The sequence below is a fragment of the Pseudopipra pipra genome, chromosome 6 (genome assembly GCF_036250125.1).
Source record: "Pseudopipra pipra isolate bDixPip1 chromosome 6, bDixPip1.hap1, whole genome shotgun sequence".
Lineage (NCBI taxonomy): Eukaryota > Metazoa > Chordata > Aves > Passeriformes > Pipridae > Pseudopipra > Pseudopipra pipra.
This window is the reverse complement of record NC_087554.1, coordinates 17358020-17379824: the sequence shown is the minus strand read 5'-3', so window position 1 is coordinate 17379824 and position 21805 is coordinate 17358020. Positions and strand designations below refer to the sequence as shown.

Sequence of the window (21805 nt, the reverse complement as noted above, 5' to 3'; positions counted from 1 at the left end):
ATTATACCCTGTGGAGACATCTCAGGTTTCTCAAACAAGTCACTGTTCCTACAGAAGAAAGAGAGATGACAGTAAATGAAGACATGTCCAAAGGAATCTTATCAAAAAAGTAGCTTTGCAAAATGCGTGTTTAATGGGTCAGAAGTAAAGACTATCCCCACTTCCTGGTTGGCCACCAAAAGCGTTCACATTGGGTACCATTTCAAATGAAATGTGTTACTCTCCTATAGATTTGCCAGAAGTTACAAGATGATTTTTTTTTTCTCACTTTCTTTCATCACTTCTCTTTCTTTTACTGCTTGCAGGTAGACCCTAAACTGTACAGTAGTGCTGTAGACTAAAGCATGCACTTCAAACCCTTTGCTGAAATGGAAGTAAAACATTTTCTACAAGTTCCAAGTCCCCAGCCACCCTGAAGGGAAAATAAAAAATGTTTGGAAAATTGCCAGGAAAATCATTTCTGCCTTAGTAAAAAAAGAAGAAAAGGTTAACAGTTTGGAAATGTTAGCAAGCATAAGAATGCAAAACCAAAAGAGGAATAGTCAGAAAAAAAACTCTCACAGTCTCTAGAATTTGACAGAATGTGGTTGTTCTTGTGTGACTTCTGTGATAGCATAAGGAATACACTCTAAAATAAAGAACAGGTTCCCAGTTTGGATGTGTAACATTGCCCTACTCTAAATACAGGAACATGTGGGCAGCAGGATGATACCAAATGACATGACAAAACTCTAGATAACCCTCAAGTTGTCCACTTGGGATGGAGTAAGACTGTTACCAAGGAAGGGAAAGTTGCCTCAGCTCTGTTTAATGGCTATGTAGATCTCTGCAGAGAAGAGAGATAACCTCCTAAAATACCACAACTCCATATCAACTGCTGTCGCAGCCTTTCTCTCTGAATGCCGCCCAGCAATAACTTTAGGGCTCTCAGTGACAAAAGGGACTTGTCAATGTTATTTGTCTGTGTTCCAGACAAAATGTGAGACAGGATTGACGCAAACTTCTGAGGGGCTTTCCTAAGTACCCTGCCAGGATGCTTTGCAGAAGTCTTTAGTTCACCACAGTTCCTTGGACCTGGCAAAACATGTCCAGCACAGAGCAGCAAAAAGAAAGTGCTGCCCTGCTGTCCCATGGTGTCTAGCAACAAAGCATAGAAGGCAACTACCATACATGAAGTGCACATTTCCTTCTTGGAGGAGGAACTGTGCATATGGATTATTACCATTTTGGTGCAGGAATGAGCTTAAGAGTAGGAGGCAGGATGCAAATGAAACTTCTGACCCCACACAAATCCCTATTATACAGCAGTAGGACGCACTCTGCACACCCCACCATCATATACGTATTAATGTAATGATCAGCTATCCCTAAATATCTTGAGGTTTTACATCCAAAGTCACTCAGTTCTGTATGGGGCAAGGAGAGCATCTCTGTGCTACTTTCCTCCTAAATATGTTTGCATCAGCCAGGATTCAACATGTGAGCCTCACAGTACAGGCACTGTTTCCTCATATCTGAGACTACTGCTGTGTTTCCTCAGCATGGCATCCGTCTCAGCAAGATTTTGGTTGGGTTTTTATCTGTCCTGTATTTGTGTAGAAGACACTATAAGCTTTTCATGGAGGAAAAGGCTTTCTCCACTGGAAAGAAGGGAGCTAATTATGTCTTCTGTAGAGAGATGTAATTGGTTTTCCTTTCTGTAGAGAGGATGACATGAACAGCATCCCTTGCCTTTTCATTCCAAAACTCTGTTGTGACCATATTGCTGAGTCTTGGAAAACTCCATGATTCACAGGTTGTTTTTCACATGTTCCAAACATCTGGGAACAAAGTTCAGCTGAATGATGAATGTGATCTCTGGCAGAAAATGCTGAAAAGTTGGGGTGGGGGGTGGGTAGATCTAGCCCAGCTGTCCATTTCAAATATTGCTGGTTTCAAATTTAGCCTGCCATCTTCTCAACAGATTGTTTATGAGCACTTTTAAATCTGCACATGTAAGTGTTATTGTAAGTATTTGGCAAGTGCAAGGGAGTTTGAATTAGATTGTGAAAACAGAATGCCTGTATATGTGCCAAAGCATCCCAAGGTGTACAGGCCCAAGGTGGTATGATTTAAGTGAACCCAAATTTTTTTTTTTTTTGAACACATGCTCTGCCACTTTCAGGAATAACTGGAGTAAGTGTGTCCAGCTAAGTCCATTGTCTTCAGAGAATTAACCTAATTTGCTTATCATTGAAACTTCCCTGTTGCTTCCTCTATGTAATTTTTGAGTCATTACCACTTTCTTCAGCATTGTGTTTTCACCTTATTACCAAGGTGTCGCATCCTGTCTTTGCTCTTCGTCAGAAGCCAAATAGCTGTGAACTCTGTATTAGATATGAGGCATAGGACAGATACAAAGGAATGGGAAGAGACTCAAACAATGGCACTTAAGAGGACTATTCTAAAGATGCACGGCCCACAACAACATCTTCAGAAATAATAAAAATGCCACCTTCCTCAAATTTAAAATGCCTTCATTTCTTTGCTCTTCCTGATCTCTGTGCGATAATACTGTGTTGGTGGGTGCATCTGCACTGCAGTATGCCACTTGTCATAAAAATATAGGTTGTTTTGCAGTGACACAGGTAATTCAAGAAGAAGATTTCTATACTGCTGAAGTGATTGCCACTGTGTGGAAAAGATGATGTGTTTTAGGGTAGGGAATGCATTTGGCTACGGTTTCGTATGGTGAAGCTGAAGAATTCATCATTAGAATTCATAAAGGCTCGGAAATAAATAGTGCAGGATCTGAGAAGTAATGTTTGAGGCATGGATTCATAAATAGCAAGACAGGCCTTGTATTACAGGCCCCATCTCTAGAGACCTAGAACTCAAAGATGGAATTTACTGATCATTACTGGCTATCTTTGGTTTCAATTAGTAGTAGGAGTCCCATGGACTTTGAGATAAAGAGATAGGCCAATGCCAAGTACTTCTGAAAGTCTGACCAGACTGAATAATGTATTGGAAAACATAACGAAGATGTGGAAAATTATTGTATTTGGCTCCAGAGCTGGATATGGCCAGAGATGTCTAAGTAGGTTTCAACAGTGTAGAGAAGGAATGACTTAGCTTATCCCCATCACCTGTTTTGAGATGCTCGAGAACCTGTCTTTACAATGTTGTGTATAAACTTTGCTTGCCAAGAGATTTCTTGATCCTGATATTGATGTCGATAGTCTGCAAGATGTCATCAGCACCTCCAGCTATAAAGGACTGGTGTGTGATGGGAAGGATATGAGAAGAGCAGAGATAAAATAACTGAGGAACAAAATGTTCCTTCGTTGCTGTCTTTGATCTCTTAACTCCCAGCTGTGAGAGATCCTGGATGCTGATGGCAGCAATCGACTAATTTTCTGCAGCTTCTGTTGCTTGTACAAAACAGAAAAAGATGTTGTCTTCGCTGAGGGGAGTACAAGTCTTGCTGTAATGTCTTCTGTTGCAGGCTGAACCTGAGGAGAGGCAGGGAATGAATACAGGCAGCCTCAAGGCTGAGGAAAAATAGGCAATTTTATTTTCCCATCTCCTCTCTCTTGCTGCCTCTTGCTTTGTACTACAATTCCTACCTTATTACCCATTCTTTTGCGTATTAGACTGCAGTGAAAAGCTCCCAGACAGTGTTGCTATCTTTGCTGTATCCCTGATGCGATGGAAGAAGTGACAGGCACCACAGACAAAGCTGTTGTGTCAGCATTAGCATGATCTTCAAAGCTTGTGCCATTTGTCCAAACTGAGGTGCAGTAGGCGAAAGGAGGGAAAGGTTTTACAATAGCTGTTTAACTGTCCACCAATAGTTTACTCCTCACCTGGGACTGAGACTGAGCCCACAAAGATAATTTTGTTGTGTGAGTCACCAGAGAGCTGAGAGAACAGGCTTGGAGCCCATCTGCTGTTGGCTACATCCAAACAGGTAGCCAAGGGATGAAGGTGTTTGAGTGGTTACTGCTGATTTCCCATGCTGCTCAGCCCTGTCTTGCAAGATTGAAAAAGACATGGTTGTGGTTGAGATGGATCTGCATTAAAAACTTATAATCCCACATATAGATGAATGGGCAGGGATGTTTGGAATGGAAGCGCTGGTTCATGTCATTACAGAGGTACACCAGATATGGTCATGTTGTTGTAGAGACACACTGTGGGCAGAAGCACCTATTTTATGGACAAAGGAGACTAATTTCAGCATCACAGATAAGAATAAGTAGTTCTTGGGATCAGTGTCCCTAAGATGGGAAGTAGAAGTGCTGATGTAGAGCTGGTGCAGGAGCTGCTGTTCATGCTGCAGGGTGACAGAAAGTGTTGCTGACCTGCTGTGGTAGAAGAACTGGGCTGAAGGGTTGCTTGGACACTGGCTTTACAGTTTGGCAGAAAGTCAGCTGTTGATTCCTCTGCCTGCAGCTACCAGGCCTCCCCTCAACACTCCTTCTTTACTGCAAAGCAAAGTGCAAACATGAACTTTGTAAATCTGTGTTGCCCTTGGCCTTTTCACAGTTCCTAGATGAGCTCCATGCTGCTGTTTGTCTGGGACCACGTACCTCTGAGAGGTACAATTGTGATTCAACAGCATATTTTGGAAACCAAGGGGTGGGCTGTGGGTTGATTCAGTCTCTGTTTCTGCCACTGCCAGCTGTGAGGGACTGTTGGTCTGGAGAATCCCTTCTAGATATAAACTGTTAGTATCTCACTGAGTTTATTAACTCAACTGAAAAGAGATCCTAATTGACAAATATATACAAATATCCCTCTAAAGAGTCAAGGGACACCCAAAAGGGAATGATAGGAGAATATAGTAGAATAACAAAAATCATATTATCTGTTTTCCTCTCTTTGAAATTAATGATGTTGTTAGGCTTGTTAGGGAGAAGGGCAGGGAAGAGGTGGAGTCTGGCATTTTGCCTCCAATCTCAGAATAGCTGAGCTCCAGCTACTCTGCCCTCTCCTGGAGCATTTATTACCTGCCTTATTTCTTAGGGAACCAGAGATGGCCACTAAGGAATGATGTAGAGAAAGAAATAGCAGCAATGCCATTGATTGCTTCTGACAGAGTATTAGAGAAAGTGTAAAGGACATTTGTGTAAGACAATGCCAAAGAGCTAAATAAGGCCAGTGTGACTAATGGAGAAAAAGAGGAAGAGGGAGAAAGAGGCAGGCTGAAACACATAGGAAATGGTGGAGAGTTTATCCTTTGAAGCTTTTCCCAAACTGTGCTTTTAAATTTCTCTTCCTATTGATGGTGGACTCCCTTAAGGATCCAGTCCCTGGTACTGTTAGCATCACTTCACTGTCTCAGTCCCATTCCTAGTTGCTCCTGAGAGTCCCTCTGCCTTATCGTATCCTCAACCAATGTTCTCAGAAGCTCCCCACTATATTTTTGGCAGAACATTATGCTGTGCTGTGCTATACTGCCTCCTTTGTGCTTGTCCATATTCCCTTAATGGGATTCAGCATCTCCTGCATTCTTCACACACTGTTTGTCTCCAGCATTCCAGCGTTGTGTTTGGTATTGCCCATATTAAATCTACGATGTCTCAAATAATGCAAGAAGCTCTGCACCTGTGTTACTTGAAGCTGAACTCTCTGTACCCCTTAATTCTGCAGCTTTTTTCTCCTCTGTGCATAGTGACTGTTTTTCTGTAGCTTAGCATTTAGCAGTCCAAAAAATGCATTAAATGTTCAGGACTATACCTTCTATCTCCAGAAGAAGTAACTTCTACTGGGGCAAAATTAATTAGGAATTGCACTCCTTTCCTGCACTCCTGCACAGGGAGTTTTTTTAACATATATATCCCTGAAACAAGGCCCCCAAAAGTTTGTGGGTCCTTCGGGGAGGAAAAGTTGCAGATGAGTACTGCCTACAGCTTTGCTTGGGGGGACTAGACTTAAAGTTCTAAATCTGGAGTGAGCACTGTAGGTCTCACATAGCATGGAAGGCTAATCACATGAGAGGGACTGAGTGTGCTGCTGATTGGGAGTGGTGGGTTTCTCATAAACACCAGGTTGGGTGCATGTAAGTTACTTTTTTCCAAAATAAAAGAAGAGAAATTAAATGAAAAGAAGAGAGAGAAAAGGGAAAAGAGAAGAAAAGAAAAAACTGTGCACATATTCTACTTCGAGTCATGGAAAGCACAGCGTGCATTAACATTAAAAAGCAGGATAAGGAGGAAAAAAGAAAGGCAGGTCAAAGATCACGTTATTTCTCCTGAAGAACTGTTGGTGGCTGTTGGTTTGTGTCCTGTGTCCTGCACTACTGAGTGATGGCAGCCAGGATGTGGCACTCACTGAAGGTGACAGGAGGCACAGGGAGGCTATTTGCCTTCCAGTGTAAGGGGCCAATTCTGCTGACTGCTGGCAGAGACTTGGATGTCAGTCACTCGTTAGCTGTGTACCACCGGGCAGCAGATAATCTCAAGTGCTGAATGAATAAATCCACTCCTTGTCAGCTCCCATCAGTGTCTCTTGCATGAAGCCCTGATGCTTCTTAAAGAAGCATACGCTGCGGATAAGTCAAAGTGCCATATTTACTTGGTAGCTGATGGCAGAGCCCTGAGGAGCACTGCGGGTGGTAGCTACAGACTTAAACCGTGACATTCCTGGGTAGGATTTCCCATGGTTATATAACCTGTAGAATCCAAACTCTGTCACTTCAAGACCTTGGAATCTGTATGCCAGGCCAAGCCAGGCCAAGAATCCTGTTGTGGAGGCACGTTGGCACCAACAAAAAGGATTTCCAAGGAAATTATCACAGTATTCGTCCAGCCAACTTCATACTCTCAGACTTTATGCTAAATTTTGAAATCCAGTGGAGCTTTAGAGTTGCAGTTTTGAAGGGACTATGGAAAAATGCTGAAAGGCCTATGGAAAAAGACAAGTAGAAACTGACATCTGTTAAAATAGTAGTTTGTGGAAAATAAATTTGCTTCCTAAAGCTTCATGGTATAGAAGTCTGCACATGCAAATTTTAAAATCAAATATGCATCTCACTTGCTTCTGACACATACCTATTTTCATTTTCGTTTATGGGGAAATAAACATGCAAACAAAAATTGTGGTAGAATGAGCCCATAACAGAACTCTCAGTAAAATGGGGAATTGCTCAGCTTTCCAGTAATTTTGTCTGTTTGTTGTAAGTATTTTGTACAGCATTGTCTAGCTGTCTGATTCTATGGAGATTTAAGTCTAGTTTCCCCCCCCCCATTTATCCACTTTTTGTAGAATTTTCTTGTAATTACTAGTACTTAACAGAAAACCTGTATACATGTTAAAACATTTAATTAGTCAAAATTGTGTAAAAGATTTCTTCCCAATACCACTTAATGATCATTAGGAGGTCTGATTCAAAGCCCACTTAAGTTAATTGATGTCCTTTGTTGACTTCAATACATTTTGAATTTGGCTCAGTATATTCAGAAATGTGAGGTTAATGGCTACAATAGCAGCAAGAAATACTCTCCATAGATGCAAAACTTCCATGACTCCCCATTTGCTTCCATAATAGCCTGCTGAAGAAGTTTTGGATAAATGTAATGAAAGGTCATTTTAAGTAAAAAGTCAACCAAATTCAGAGCTGCAGAGGAAGATACTTTAATGTTTAATAATTTAAAACCTGATGTGTTTTCCACTTCTACTCTATTTATGCTTCCATTGAAATTAGGGATGCAATTGATACAATGTGGTATTGCTTAGATTTGGTAATGGCTTAGTCTGTTTGGAAGAATGATAACCCCAATGGCCCTGCAGGACATACAGGCCCTACGGCTTCTTGTTATATAAAGCCATTTCAACTTTAATGCTGTCCTCTTCTGATTTCAGAAGTAGCCTATTTATTCTGTGATTATGGGCAAGAGTAAACAGATTCCCTAGATGGTCTTCACCAAAGCCAGGCGTTTTTCACCATTTTTAACTTTCAGTCCCACATACCGTGAAAGTATAAGTACCAAATTAATAAAATCCTTGGTCTTTTGCTGTGATATTTCTGTTATGGCAGGAACAAAGAACTTTCAAAGAACCTAATATTGGTTTATTCCTATGTGATACCTTTGGTTTTGCCTCTTAAACTCAGGGAAGTATCAGGGTAATTTGCTTTCTGTGTTCTCATCATGGAAATGCAAATTACTGCACAGCAGGCCAGATGTTGAAGAAAGTAGGTGCTTTGGTACAAGGTTTCCAACCTGAGTTCTAGCCTGAGGAGTTAGTTGAGCAGACAAATCTCTGCATCCTTTTAAGTTCGTACTGAGTCTAGATAATTCTGAATTCAGAAAAAGTTCATGTCCTGGATGAGTTTCTAGTAACTGAGGGACAGCCATGCGTTCTGAAAAGTGATTTATTAGTTACTTCAAAACAAAGTAGGGTCAACATTAGAGAGAGCTTGATATTCATAGGAAAACCTACCACTCCTACCATCCCTCCACCATTTTGCTCTGTGAGTAGGAAAAACAGCACGACACATTTGCAGCCTGCAGGGCTTTACTGCCCCTCGACACTTTTGCAGCTCCAGGCTTGCTTCTCAGCGTTTTGAGCAATATGGGAGCTACTGGAGTCAGTGGAGAACAAGAGGGCTTTCTGGTGTGCTGGTGGTGAACTTCAGAGCTTCTGAGGAGAAAAGTCATCTGCTGTCCCCCAGCTTTTTGCCTGTAGGTGTTCTTTGAGAAAAAGCTAGTAATGCTTGTTGCATAGTGCTTGCACAGGTTTGGTAGATAAAATACAGCCTAGTAATAGGAGGCAGCTGTGAGCCTCATTTTTCAAGCAGCACGTGGGTCATGAGTGACTCAATTGTTATTGAGCAAATGAATGCAAGAAAAAAGGAAACTTTCTTCACTGAGACAAGCTATCAGCCTCCCTTTACTGCCCTCCTTGTCTTCTGAGTTAGCACCCTGTGTACCTTTGAGTCGAAAGGCAAGACAGCAGAGCGCTTGTTGCCAGTGAAAACTGTGCCAACGAGATGGGCTTAAACCAGAGAGATGTGATTTCCTCTGAGTGAGAATAAGAGTGAAGTAGAGATGGAAGAAAGGGATGCAAAGTATTGCATGTATCCCTCTAAGGGTTGCATTGCCCCCGTGTTGCACTTTGTCATTAGCTGAATCACTGGAGCATCCTGTCAAATCAGCCTCCTGCCTAGATTTTTAAAACCTCTAATTGGCACCTGCATGGTACCCACACGGCTACATGTTACCAATGCAACTCCATTTGCCCTGCACAGCCTTTCACAGCTGTTTCCCCCAGTTTCAAGATGCAGTCAGTAACCTACCATGGCATAAGGTAACCCTGGCTTTGGTTGGGACCCTGTGATGTGACCTGGCTTTTGTGTGACAGGAAAGCTTCACTTTATTCCTTTCCCTTTTATCCATTAAGCAAATGTTTCTCCATGTCTCCTGTTTATCACAAACTCTGAGCCTCTCTAGACAGGCTATTCTGAGCTTGTCCTGCTTTCTGATAATTGCATGTACATTAAAGCAAACACCCCTGCAGGGTTTCTCCACTCCCCTGTCCTTGCCAGCTTGGAGCTGGACAGCGTTCCATGGCTTGCAAGCACAGAGCTGCGCAAAAAAGGCATGCCAGGGGCTGGCAAAGCTCTGGGGAAGAAGGCAAAGCTGCTATTTCTGGCGTCTCTTATTTTGCCAGTGAGTTCAGATACCTGTCCTTTCCTAATGACATGATGGCTGCTAGATCCTCCTGAGCCATGCATCGGTGACATCACTATTGAGATCTACAGTCCATGTCCAGCCATATCAATTTCTGGCTTCTCTGTGGGGATATGAAAAATGAACAAGATCCGGGAGAGTCACCCATCAGTAGTGACTGCAGTAGTAATTTTGAGAAGGTGGTTTGTTGCATATTTCTGTGAACTGTTGTTTTTCTTTCAAAGGGAAAAGAGACAGAACACTGCTATAAGATTTTTGAGGATGATCTTTACCAGATTGCTGTTTAGAGAGCTGGGAATCTCTAGATCTTAAAGTAATTACAAGCGTTACTATCTTGTGCCTCTACCTGGGGTAAAGTCCTGGACTACAAGAAGTACAGTAATGACACTTTTCCTTCATAAATGCCCTTCCACTGAAGGATTATACAAAGTCTTACTTGAGATGAGTAGATTAGTTTTGTCCTTGGTTTACAGATAGAAGAGGTAGCAGACTGAGGAAAGCTGACTGCTGCCTGCGCCAGAGTGATGCAACACACCACTGAACTGAATACACTGCAGTGAAATGCTGCCAGGCACATCAAGATAGATACTTCCTACCTCCCTGAGGTTGAAATCAAGACCTCCAAAACTGTATTTCCTCTCAGGATTTAGTTCCCAAGAAGTGAAAAATATGCACAGAACTTTTCACACTCGCACACTTAAAATGATGAAAGTAAAGAAACTCAGGTTATTTCTTTTTTAATTGGTTTCTAGAGTGAATCTGTAGGTAGTAAGTAGATATTTCCTTTCTACTCTGATTGTCTATTATTGAACATAGGCCATGCAGTGCTGTAGCTGAATCCCCTTGTCCAAGTGGTAGTCATAAGTCACTGCCTGTTCTCATGCTTTAGGACAGTAACCAAGCAAGGACCCTGACTGGATGCTGCCATCCATCACTCACTTGGTGTGAACTTATGTTGCCAGTGAACCAACCAAGATGTTTTTCCAGGAGGGAGAACATGGTTGGATGATCGTTTTCATAGCTAATGCAATGGTCACATTCCCCATGAAATACCTGGTCTTCCCCATCCAAAGGGAATTTTGTTGGAGTTCCAGTTTCTGAGCAGCTGCAGTACATGTTGCTAATGGTAAACCTCAGTACTATTGGAAGAATATTATGGGAGTGGGTGCTCCTTCTGTTTTGTTTTTCCTCATTTTTGAAGCAAATCCAACTTTTATCAGTTATAGTGTTGAACAAGCCCTGTGCAAATAACAGTGCATTATCTTGTAAGAGAGAAGAGTAACAGGTCTTTTTGAAGAGGAGACAAAAATGGAATAAACTAGCTACCCCCTGGGTTTCTGTTGGAATAGCTGTACAGTTGAAATCTACCCAACTTTTGTTTCCTGTTTTTATAAGTGGCTTTCATCGAAGTGCTGGTCATGAGTAAGTTAACGCCTACAGAGCTGTCACTGTCAAGTACTGTGTATCACTGAATTCATAGCAGTTCTGGCAGTGCTGAACTGTGTGCGTATGTGTTTAAATGCATTCCCCACTTCTCTGAAGGAGTTATTTCCAGAGATCCCAAGTGTGGAAGTGGATCTCTCAGATGACTTTTGACTCTGCAGAGGGGGGATAAGTATCTTTGAAAGACTTAGATTGGCACATGTACAAATAGCCTTTCCTCCATCCTGATACGTGAGGAAGGCTAAGGATGATGTAGTGCAAGAGTTGCTTTTGCTGGTTTTATGTGGTGCTGTAGAGGAAGAGAGATCTGGGGTGATAACCAGCATGCTGGGAAATCCTCCTCCTCTGCACAGTGCTGAAAACTACCACTTTTCTAATTTCCTGCGGAGTATCTTACTGACATTCAGGTAAAGTCTTTGTTCAGGCTTATAGCAGAGGATGTTCTCTCAGGAAGTTAAAGGACATCGAGAACTAAAGGTGTACTGGGGCAAGTTCCTAATTACTCGTCTGATCCCTGCAAGGAAGATAGTAAGGAATGGTTTTGTAGTTTGCTTGTGTTTTGTTTGTTAATATAGCAGCTCCAGGGCAATCAGTTATTTGAAGGACTGGAAAAAACCCTACCTAGTTATCTTTGTTTGCTTCTTTAGGTCTTAGCCCTGCCTTTGCGGATTCCTAGAAATTTGTTGTACCCGACTGTGTTGTTGCAGAGTTTATTTCACTTATCTGAGGTCTCTGCAGTGCTACATTAACTGCCTTCAACTCAGCCTAGGTCAAATCAGAGTGGTTACAGTGGTTTCGAGCAGCAGAGCAATTTTGCCAGGAGCTTCGGAATTGCACTGACTCCATCTCTAAAGAATACCCTTAGCAGTCACAATAGGAATTTTGGGTGAGAACAAGGCTTGCACTAATTACAGGGACTTAGTCACAACTTGTTAACTCCATGTTAAAGACATTCTCTTAGAAGTAGCCATACTTGGACAGACTGGGAATTAAGAGAAAGTATAGTCTTACGCTTAAGGCTCTGAACACTGGCATCTCCAGTAATCTGGCTTAATTTCTTGTTATGCCTTGTACTTCTTATGTCACTTCTTATATTTCTTTCCCTTTCTGTGTCTCAGTTCTGCAGCTATAAATTCACATTCCTGTTTGTCTTCTCCCCTGCATACATGGCAAGTTCTTCAGGATGGGTATATTAGTTGAGTATGCAATACATAGTGCAGCATGGCTGTGGAAGGTCAGGAGAGCCCTACATGACATCTTAAGAGTTTCTGTGCTTTGAGAATATGTCATTGGCTTTGGATTGTGAGGCAGGAGTGGCCTTGAATGCTCGTTTAACTCCCACAGCTAATTTTCTGTTGTAGATTTGGGACTTTTCCTTCAACCTTGAAATTTTGCTGGTTTTCTGTTCTGCAGGGCAGGGAGTGCTGAGACTGAATAAATTGAATTTTTCTTAAGTTACGTGAGTGCTAAATAAGATGCATTGTTACAATTTTCCATATCCTCTGCGTATAAAGAGGAGTGGAAAATTAATAAATGAGAAGAAAATGTGTGATGATATCTAATGTATTCTGAGACCAAGCTTCTAACCTTCTCTGTTTCTTTTTCTTTCTTCTAGGTGGAGCGGGAAATAGCCATCCTGAAGTTGATAGAACATCCCCACGTTTTAAAGCTGCATGATGTTTACGAAAATAAAAAATATTTGTAGGTATTACTGGCTTTTGCCAGAGAAAGGGGAAGGGAAGGAGGAAGGAAGGGAGGGAGATCAGGGGTTTGGAACTTGGTAACATTTCTGGAAGAATGGAACAGGTGTGTTTTCACCCTCTGCTGGTGTCTGTGTGATATTTGGTACTTGTATGAGGAATGAACACTCATTATTTCCCTGGTTTTTCTCATTTTCTCTGTACTTTCATAGAATCATTAAGATTGGAAAATATATCTAACATCATCATCCAACCATTAACCCGGTGCCACCATACTCACCACTAAACCATGTCCCTGGGTGCCAGGTCCACATGTTTTTTGAACATTTCCAGGGATGGTGATTCCACCATTTCCCTGGACAGCCTGTTTCAATGCCTGACCATTCTTTCAGTGAAGAAATTTTTCCTGATATCCAATCCAAACCTCCCTTGGTTGCAACTTAAGGCCATTTCCCCTCATCCTGTCACTTGTTAACTGAGACAAGAGACCAACCTGTCTACAGCCTCCTTTCAGGTAGTTGTAGGGAGTGATAAGGTCACCCCTGAGCATCCTCCTCTCCAGGCTAAACAGCCCCAGCTCCCTCAGCCACTTCTCATAAGACTTCTGCTCCAGACCCTTCATCAGCTCTGTTGTCCCTCTGTGGACATGCTCCAGCACCTCAGTGTCTTCTTTGGAGTGAGCCTTTACTTATATGCTGTTTCTTTTTTTACTTAAAATGGAGGAGAGAGGACAAACCAATATTTTCTATCAAACAGCAAAAGAGGAGAAAGGTTTGTACGTGTAAGATCTGGAACCATTTTGAATCAAAGCTGTAACAGTCTTACAGTGTATAATTTGGATAACCTCCTTTGCCTAACAGTTTTCATTGAAACCCTCAACTCTCATTAGAAGTGTTTTAAATTTTCCCCATCAATAACAGTTTTTGGTTTTAAGGGCCAGTGAAATCTCCTGATGGTTCAGTAGTAACAGTTATGTAGCAAAGCTTTTTTTTTTTTTTAAGATTTTTTCTCCCCAGATCATTACCAGTGCTAGACAGGGATGTTGTCCACAGACAAGCATTTTAGCTTGATTTAGGGCACTAGATATGTTGGATCTGTTGTCAAACAAACAGGCCACATTAATCTTGGTGCAACAGGAAAAAAAATCAATGTTCTCCAAATGGAAAATGGTGACCCAGTAGGGAACTTAGTGTTATTTTCAGCTTTTTAACAGGTTATTACAAGTAGAAGAGAGTAGTTAAAGGAAGGTTAAACAGTTTTTAAAAGCCACTATCCATTGGTGACTTCTTTTTAATGTCACAACACAAGAAGGGAATGACTGTTTATCTAAAGGAAGTGTGTTGAATGGAAGTAACAGTCCCTTATGGACTATTCAGCCAGTCTTGTTACTGGAGCAATGAATTCCTGTTCTGAGAAGTGAGACCTCTTTGCCTAAGGGTTAGCTTAGTAGAGCAGGCAGTAATTTCTTTTGTATTCCCCACGCTCCTTTGGGGCAGAGCCTGCCATCCACAGTGAAATGCAGTTGCCAGAAAGAGCTTGTGCAGGCACTGGGTGGAAGCTGGCTCAGGTGTTCTCAGAGCTGCATGCTCAGTGCTCTGTCCTCAGTGGCATAAATGGTCATGGCTCCATGAAGCCCAGTTTACCCCAGCTGAGGACAGAGGCCCAGATCTAACACAGCCTCTTCTGTGTGCAGAAGGGTAGCAGTGGAATATCAGGCTTTACAGGGAGTAAGTTTTCCTTTAATCCTGAAAAGAGAGGCACCGTTGGTGAAAGTACATTCCTCTGTATTCTGGTTTAACGGGGGGGTAGGATGAGGCCCAAGGCTTTTTTTTTATTAAGATAGAGAAAATATTCCTCTTTGTGATCTTTATTTGTTTCTATGTTGTGTAATCCTAGGTATGCACACACTTAACATAAACATAGCGTAGAGCTGATGTGTTCCAGATAGATGTGGTATACTTTAGCAGCAGTGACAATGTATGAATACATGCAGGAGAAGGGCCATGAGGGGATGTGTTTTAAAGCTGCTGAAGCTTTATTAATGCTCTAGATGCCTGTGCAGCCAGCAGCTGAACTGACCTCTCCTTCTTTACTCCAAAAGACTTGGGGGCTGTTCTACTCCTTGTGAAAGATATCTAGTGCTCAGAGCAGTGGGGATGGTGTTACACCATTATTTCCAAAAAAATCCTGCATTTCTTGGCAGGAAAATATCTTCCTGATGAAGATCATCTTGAAAAGAAAAGCATCCCATGTCTTTAAGCTGTATCTGGATATCCTGGCTTCTAAAAATGTTGGGCTCCAAAGCATGCTTTCCCAGTGACCATTTAGCCTTTAACAGTCACTAAGTCTGCTTTGTGCTGTAGCTCCTTTGCCTGTAAGATTAAGCTGTCTGAATCCCCCTGAAAAGGCACCCTCTGCTGAAAGACACTGATTCTGAAAGAACCAATGACTGTTAATTATGTTTCATTTTTTATTAGTCACTATTTTAAAGAAAGGGCACAATGCAGAGCTCCTGCCAAGCTTCCATGTTCAGAATTAGAAACAGCTGTGGCCTTGGATAAATCTGAGACGTGGAAGAGAGTGTCTATGGAGGGGTGAGGTATTACAAGTGTGTGGGGGCCGAGAAGTGTGTGTGCATGTACTTTCCCAAGTAATAGACATGGTGACCTCTGGTTATCACCAGCATCAAAAAAGGGATTGCTCTCTGGTGGTGGCAGCACCTTTCCATCATGCATGCCATCTCAGCAGTAACAGCAGTGGCATGGTTTCAGAGGAGCTCATGAATTATGGGTGATATTTCAGAAGCCAGAGACTAATCACAATGCAGCGCTGGGGAGTATTTCCTCGATAAATGTTAATTTCACAAATCATGTTTGACTTTTAGTTTATGATTTAATTTGTGACAAGGGGCTTTGGTTGAGTAGATTCCTAATGCAACCATGAATCAAATCCTTTTTCCACAGTTTATTTAACACTGAAAATGAGTTTTAAAAAATAATAATAAAAATCTGTTAGCATATGTGTGTTAGCCAAGCAGTCTTTCTCTGTTTGTTTTAATCGGGTTCTTTTTGCCAAGATGGTTGGAGAGATGGAGAAAGCTATGAGATCTAAGATTTAATGCTCTAAATGCTCTTTATCCAGCATTTTGAGTTATCTTATTTAGTAAGACTGTGGACTATAGATCTAGGAGCGTGGGGGAAAACATGGTTGCACTGAGGCTCTCTGTAAGTGTGCTGATGTACCACCTCAGATATACATTTTGTTGGCTAAACGAGCAGTATTACTGACAGGTGAATTATTTTGTGTTTGTTGTACGATGATGCTGATGGCCTTCAAGCAAGCTTGGGAGTCCACAGTAATAGATAATTTAGAAATAGCCATAGATGATCAATGCCTCCCTCTCTCCCATCATATAATGTTAATAGACAAAACATCCAGGAAGGGGGATCGTCCTCCAATTTTAAATATCAAGAATGAGTCAAAGTGGCCTGGTACAGGACATGATCAGTGAGCTACCAAAATTTGTGTGTGCACCAGTCATTTTGAGTAATGAAGTTCAGATAGTCCGGAATTTTAGGGTAATGTAAATCATGGAATCATCACAGAATGGGTTTGTTTGGAAAGGACCTTAAATCATCTAGTTCCAACCTGCCCGCCATGGGCAGGGGTACCTTTGATTAGATCAGGTTGCTCAGAGCCCCATCCAACCTGACCTTGGACACTTCCAGGAATGGGGCAATGTACTAATGAACTAAGGGACTGAGCAAGTCAGTAACAAAGTTTCTGTGTGTTCTGTAATGCCTGTCATCAGAGGGGACACACTCCTTTGGTCACACGGTTTCTGCATTGCATATGAACTGTGTGAACCTGGGTGATGGTCCTGTTTTCTCTGTGCTGTGTATAGAAAAGGTCTTTCCTGAACTGACCCTACACAGTGTTTGTGTAGCGACCGGAGAGGAAGGTGGAGTTCATACACTGTTAGCAGCACTACCACTGTGAATGAATGAGCAGGAGATTCTCATTAGCAGACTTGTTGAGGATTAAAGAAGAGGAAACATGCAAAGCCCAGTCCTTCATGAAAGGACTGGCTCGGATGTTTTCTAGGAAGAAATCTTATGCTTTATTCTTAAATCTCTGTTATATATATTTACTGCATTTCATTTACTGTGTTTTATGCAGTACAGTTAGCTTTTGTTTTGATCATAGAAAAGCAATTGTCCCACTGTTGGAGGAGCTGTTAGCATAGCAAACTAAGTGCTGTCATACAGTCCACAGTAGATGGAACTTGCCATTCCAGAGGGGATAAAGCTAACTGATACAGTTCTATTGCAGAACCCCCAACAGAGGTGGCATTATCTGTTTTGAACTCATTTGATTAGCTATTTAGTTTAAATTGCCAGGGGTTGGTGAGGAGCAGAAATAAAATAGAAAAATACCATACTAGGACCACTCCATGTTTTCTTTCGGATGCTTATACTGATATTTCTCTATTGCCTTTCCATCCATGTTTATATATCTATATCTCTATCTAGCTATATATATATATCTGTAAATTTCTGTTTCTGGGTGCATACAGATATTTGTGTGTAGATTTATACTGATTAATTTTGAAATCTTCACATTTAAGATTTCAAACTTTCAAATTTTTTGGCAGCATTTATTTTAAATCTCTATCTTGTCCAGCTTGATCAGCATTTTAAGCAAGAATCTGTTTTGAGAGAAGGAGTGGATGCCAGGCTGTTGTTCTGTGAAGTGTGCCATGCATTCATCAGCACCTTCTCCAAGCAGAAGTACCTTTCTCATCATTCAGTTGTACAATGCTATCGCTGGGCAAGGGCCCAAGCCTCACTGCAATGTACACAACACACCACCTCCTGATTACAGAGGTGAAGGTGCATCACAATGAGCCAGATAACAAAATTAAAACGTCCTCCTACCCACGCACAACTTAAGTTTCTGGCTTATACAAGATCAGCTGACAGCAGGAGTTGAAGACGTACAACTCTGGTGGTGTCTGCAGAGGCCTTTGTGCTGCCAGTCCTCTCCTGCAGGGTTTTCCTGTAATTCTGTTTATTTTTGTTGAACTAATTGTGAGGTGCAGAGGATGCAAGAAAGAGGAAAAAAGAGGCACTATGTGTTCTTCTGTTAGTGGTAGGCAAAGACTTTGACATTCAATCAATCTGCAGGGAAACCTATCTAAAGGCAGAATGAGGGTTCAGAAAGTTGGGAGTGGCTCCAAGGGTCCAGCACTGAAAATAAATTTTGTGGTAGGTATGCTTCTTGGTGGTCAGGCTGTGGGGTGTCAGGTGCTGTGAATACAGGGAAAGAAAACAAAGCAGGATTGGAAGGCAAAATGGCATTCTATCTGAGCCTTGATTAGAACAAAGAGAAATATTAGTAAGCAGCTACTTTGACCCCTTGTCTTGTGCTGTTGACATGTTTTAGTACTGTCTGGAACTACAAGCATGTGTAGTCAAAGGAAAGCCAGTCAGCAGTAGGAGTGGAGCCAGCGCACGTGAAGTTTTGAGTCCAGGGTGGGCTGGACAAGGAGCTGGATAGAAGCCAGGAAGAGAAGCAGGTGCTGCAACAAGGGCAGGTGTCAGCATTTGCAGGAGGAATGCCAGCCTGGCTTGCACAGGGGTGGTGGTGATGATTAATGCTGCACTCTGTGCAATGCAGTCTTAATAAGCTCTACCCAAAAGCCTGACTTTATCTTGTGCTCACTGCCTGATGTGCTTGGATACCTTCTAGGCCATGATGGCTGGGCTTGGGAGAAAACAGGCCCATGTGACACGAGCAACGGGAGATGGAGCTTGAGAATAACAGTGTATTCAAATGCCTAACTTCTCTTTTAGAATTTGGTAGGCAGAGTTATGTGTCTCTGTGCCCTAGTTGTTACAGCAAAGGCCACTTAGCTCTGAAGAAGAAAACTCCAAAGTATACGGTCACTAGCAGAATTGCAGCAGTGACCTGATGGGTGTTGTCTCAGCTCTTCCTGACCTGTGCTGAGGATCCCTCTGGCTAGATCCATTCCATATCATGTGCCAGATAGGATGGCTGCTGCAGTACTTTGGCGTATGTGACTACACACCATGAAGGTGCTACTCAAAACACTTTTCAACCCAAACAAATCAAAGATACAGAATGCAACTGTGTAGTCTTCTACTACCTCTTTTCCCCAAAAGCCACAACTTGTTCATGTCCAAATGTAATGAACAAACAAATATAATCTCCATTCAAACATGGAAACTAGAGTTAAAATTGTCTTTTAGAAAAAAAGAAATATAATGCATGCACATTTTCTTGCAGGCAAGGAAAAAAAATAAAAAAACATAGAGCTTGTGGCCCAGTGCCAAATTAGGGTTTAAAAATTCATGCCCGCCATAAGAATTTATTTAACTTCTGAATAATTTATAGACTGTGCCAATAACACGGGGCTTAATATCTGATAGAGGTTATTTAATCAATAGAAAACAGTGCAGAGAAAAAGCTGTCAAAGAACTACAGAGCGTGTCAGCCTGGGCTGGGCAACTTTTAACCTCTTCTGTGTTACGCATATGTTCAGTCATATATATATGTATGGAAGGACATTTTGCAAGTAGGGTGGTAGCATGGAAGAGGAATCACCAGGTTTTTTCTCTTCTAGAGGCTTTTCTTTGTCAGTCTGCTATTTCCAATAGATCCCTTGCTGATGCACCAGAGCTTTGAAATGTAGTGAGCTTCTCGGCAGGCGTGGTCATTTTATCGTATGTCTTACCCATAGGCGTCACAAAATGCTAAACTCTTGAGTGCAGAGGAAGCAAACAGGGATTCTGCTGGTGTTTTTTATGTATTTGTGTGTGTGTCTTTCTGTATAACTACATCTGGGTTTTACATCTTGCTGGAGTGCACACCTGAAGTTGTGCATCTTAAAAACTAGCTAGTGCCAAATGAATATCTAATCTAGTTCTGGCACAGTAAGAGTTCTAGGACATCACCCAGTGGTGCGTGATGGTAACCAGTGGTACATTCAGACTTATGAAGAAGAACCTACTTGTTTAGGTTTAAGCAAGGTTGTGCATTATATGTAAATGTCACACCATTTAATAAAAAATAAATTATTAACTGGTTCCCCACTACACCCCTAATTGCAAGCACTCATAAATAAACCTTCTCTTGCCTGACCAAAACAAGAAACTCTGTGAATTGGCTACCATTCCTAGAGCATCAGAGAATGTTTCTTGGTAGTCTGTCTTTTGTTGTATTTATAATGTTTACCTGAAATAGTTTGTGTTTCAACATGAGCTTTCATCTAGAGATCTCTCTCCATTTAACACTTTTATAATAATAAATACATTTGTATTGCCCCAGAGGACCTAATTGTTGTAGCTGTGAATGTCTTGTAAATTGTCCTGAGAAAACAAGAGCTGCTTACCCACACAGTGATGGGCTGCTTCAGGCAATCCATCTGGCAAGAATTTTAGTATTTAACACCATTTTTGCTAATGGCTAAGAGACAGCTTTTCATTCTTTACAGATCTGGTGTGTTTGTTATTTTGCCAGGAATATCTGGTAGTGCATGGTCCTGGTGTTCTCTGTGCCAGTTAGTCTTTCTTTAACAGCATTTTTCCAGGCATTGCTCAGAGCCAGCCTGTTCCTTTAGTTACAGTTCTGACTTGTAGGTAGCATGTAGCTGCCTTGCCTCAGTGAGGGCTCTGTGACTTATTCTTTAAAGCTCCCTAGGGCTTGGGCAAAGGTACCTTTTAACAAGTTGTAGCATAGTCCACCAGGTGGAAAGGAGAAATAATAACAAAAAGTGTCTTTTTTGCTGTTTTAAGTGATGTCTTCATAATAGTGTAGAGCAACAGTACTGCTCATTGAGAAGTCCTTGCTGTGCTGGCACTGGCAAGAATGGGACAAATCCAGCTTACAATCCAAAACACAAATCAGCTGTTTTGAAGGGGAAGTCCAAGCTGCTGTCAAACATCACAGCATAGAACAGTCTTCAGGAAGGAGCTGAAGAAAAACAATGATGTAGCTCTGTCATTAACAGTGATCCTCTTCCAAGTGTCGAGGGAATGTTATGAGAGCACAGAATTGTTTGCCTGGATATTTGAGAAGTGGATGATAGAACTTGGCTTTGAAGGCTGGTCAGGGACAGAACTCAACCACAAAGGCCAAGGAAGAGATTCTAAATTGCTTACATAAGGGCCTACAAGAAATGAAGGAAGCTAGTTCATGTTAGATGAAGTATAAAAAAAGGAGGATGATGGAGGCATGGAAGGAGTGGTCAAAGTGGCTAAGAAAATGATATTTCTGTGATGGTCTGATATCTATTTTGCATCACCAAAAGTGGAGCCAGAATGTGTTTCTCAAAGATATAATGATGAATTAATTCAGATACAAGATATCTAGCTAAAATTAGACATGAAAGTTTATCTAGCTGGATGGATAGGAAAACCCTTATCTTAGAGGTATAATAAAGAAAACATATAATAGATACCAGTACAGCCAAGGTATAGGGACCTGAAGAAAGCCTGTGTCAAAGTTAACACCCACCCTAAAAGCCTTCTTTACTGTTTTGGTTTCTGAAAGAGTAAATGGAATGAACTAAAAAGAAACGAAAAAGCCTAGGATTATTCCAAACTTGCTTTTATAAGCTGCGTGCATATCTCTGATGTGATATGTAGTGGGTCATTTGAGGTTAGGAATTCAGAATCTTTCATTGAGGAGGTGGTAATGATGGGATGCAGATGGAGAAATGACAAAGGGAATAGATAGAATGCTGCTGGATGCAATCTCTCTGTTCCTCTCCAATCAACAAAATTATTTTTGTATTTAGTATTCAGCTTCTTTGGTTTTAAAGACCAAAGTCTTGTCTCCTTCAGGCTCTGAAACTTAATCGGAGATTTTTAGTTTCATGTCTTGGCTTGTAGCAGGGACATAAGATACTAATACAAGATGTGGACCTTGGTGTCTTTATGAAAGCAAGCCGTGGCCTGTGAA

General features: G+C 41.6%; 1 protein-coding gene across 14 annotated transcripts in view; it reads left to right on the top strand.

The window, feature by feature from the left end:
• Positions 1-21805, top strand: part of BRSK2 (BR serine/threonine kinase 2) — a 315531-nt gene that overhangs the window by 194947 nt on the left and 98779 nt on the right. For all 14 annotated transcript variants that reach the window (XM_064657587.1, XM_064657590.1, XM_064657589.1 and 11 more), the window contains exon 3: positions 12736-12821. In XM_064657587.1, coding sequence (XP_064513657.1) covers positions 12736-12821 — 86 coding nt within the window. The remainder of the gene's footprint in view (positions 1-12735; positions 12822-21805) is intronic.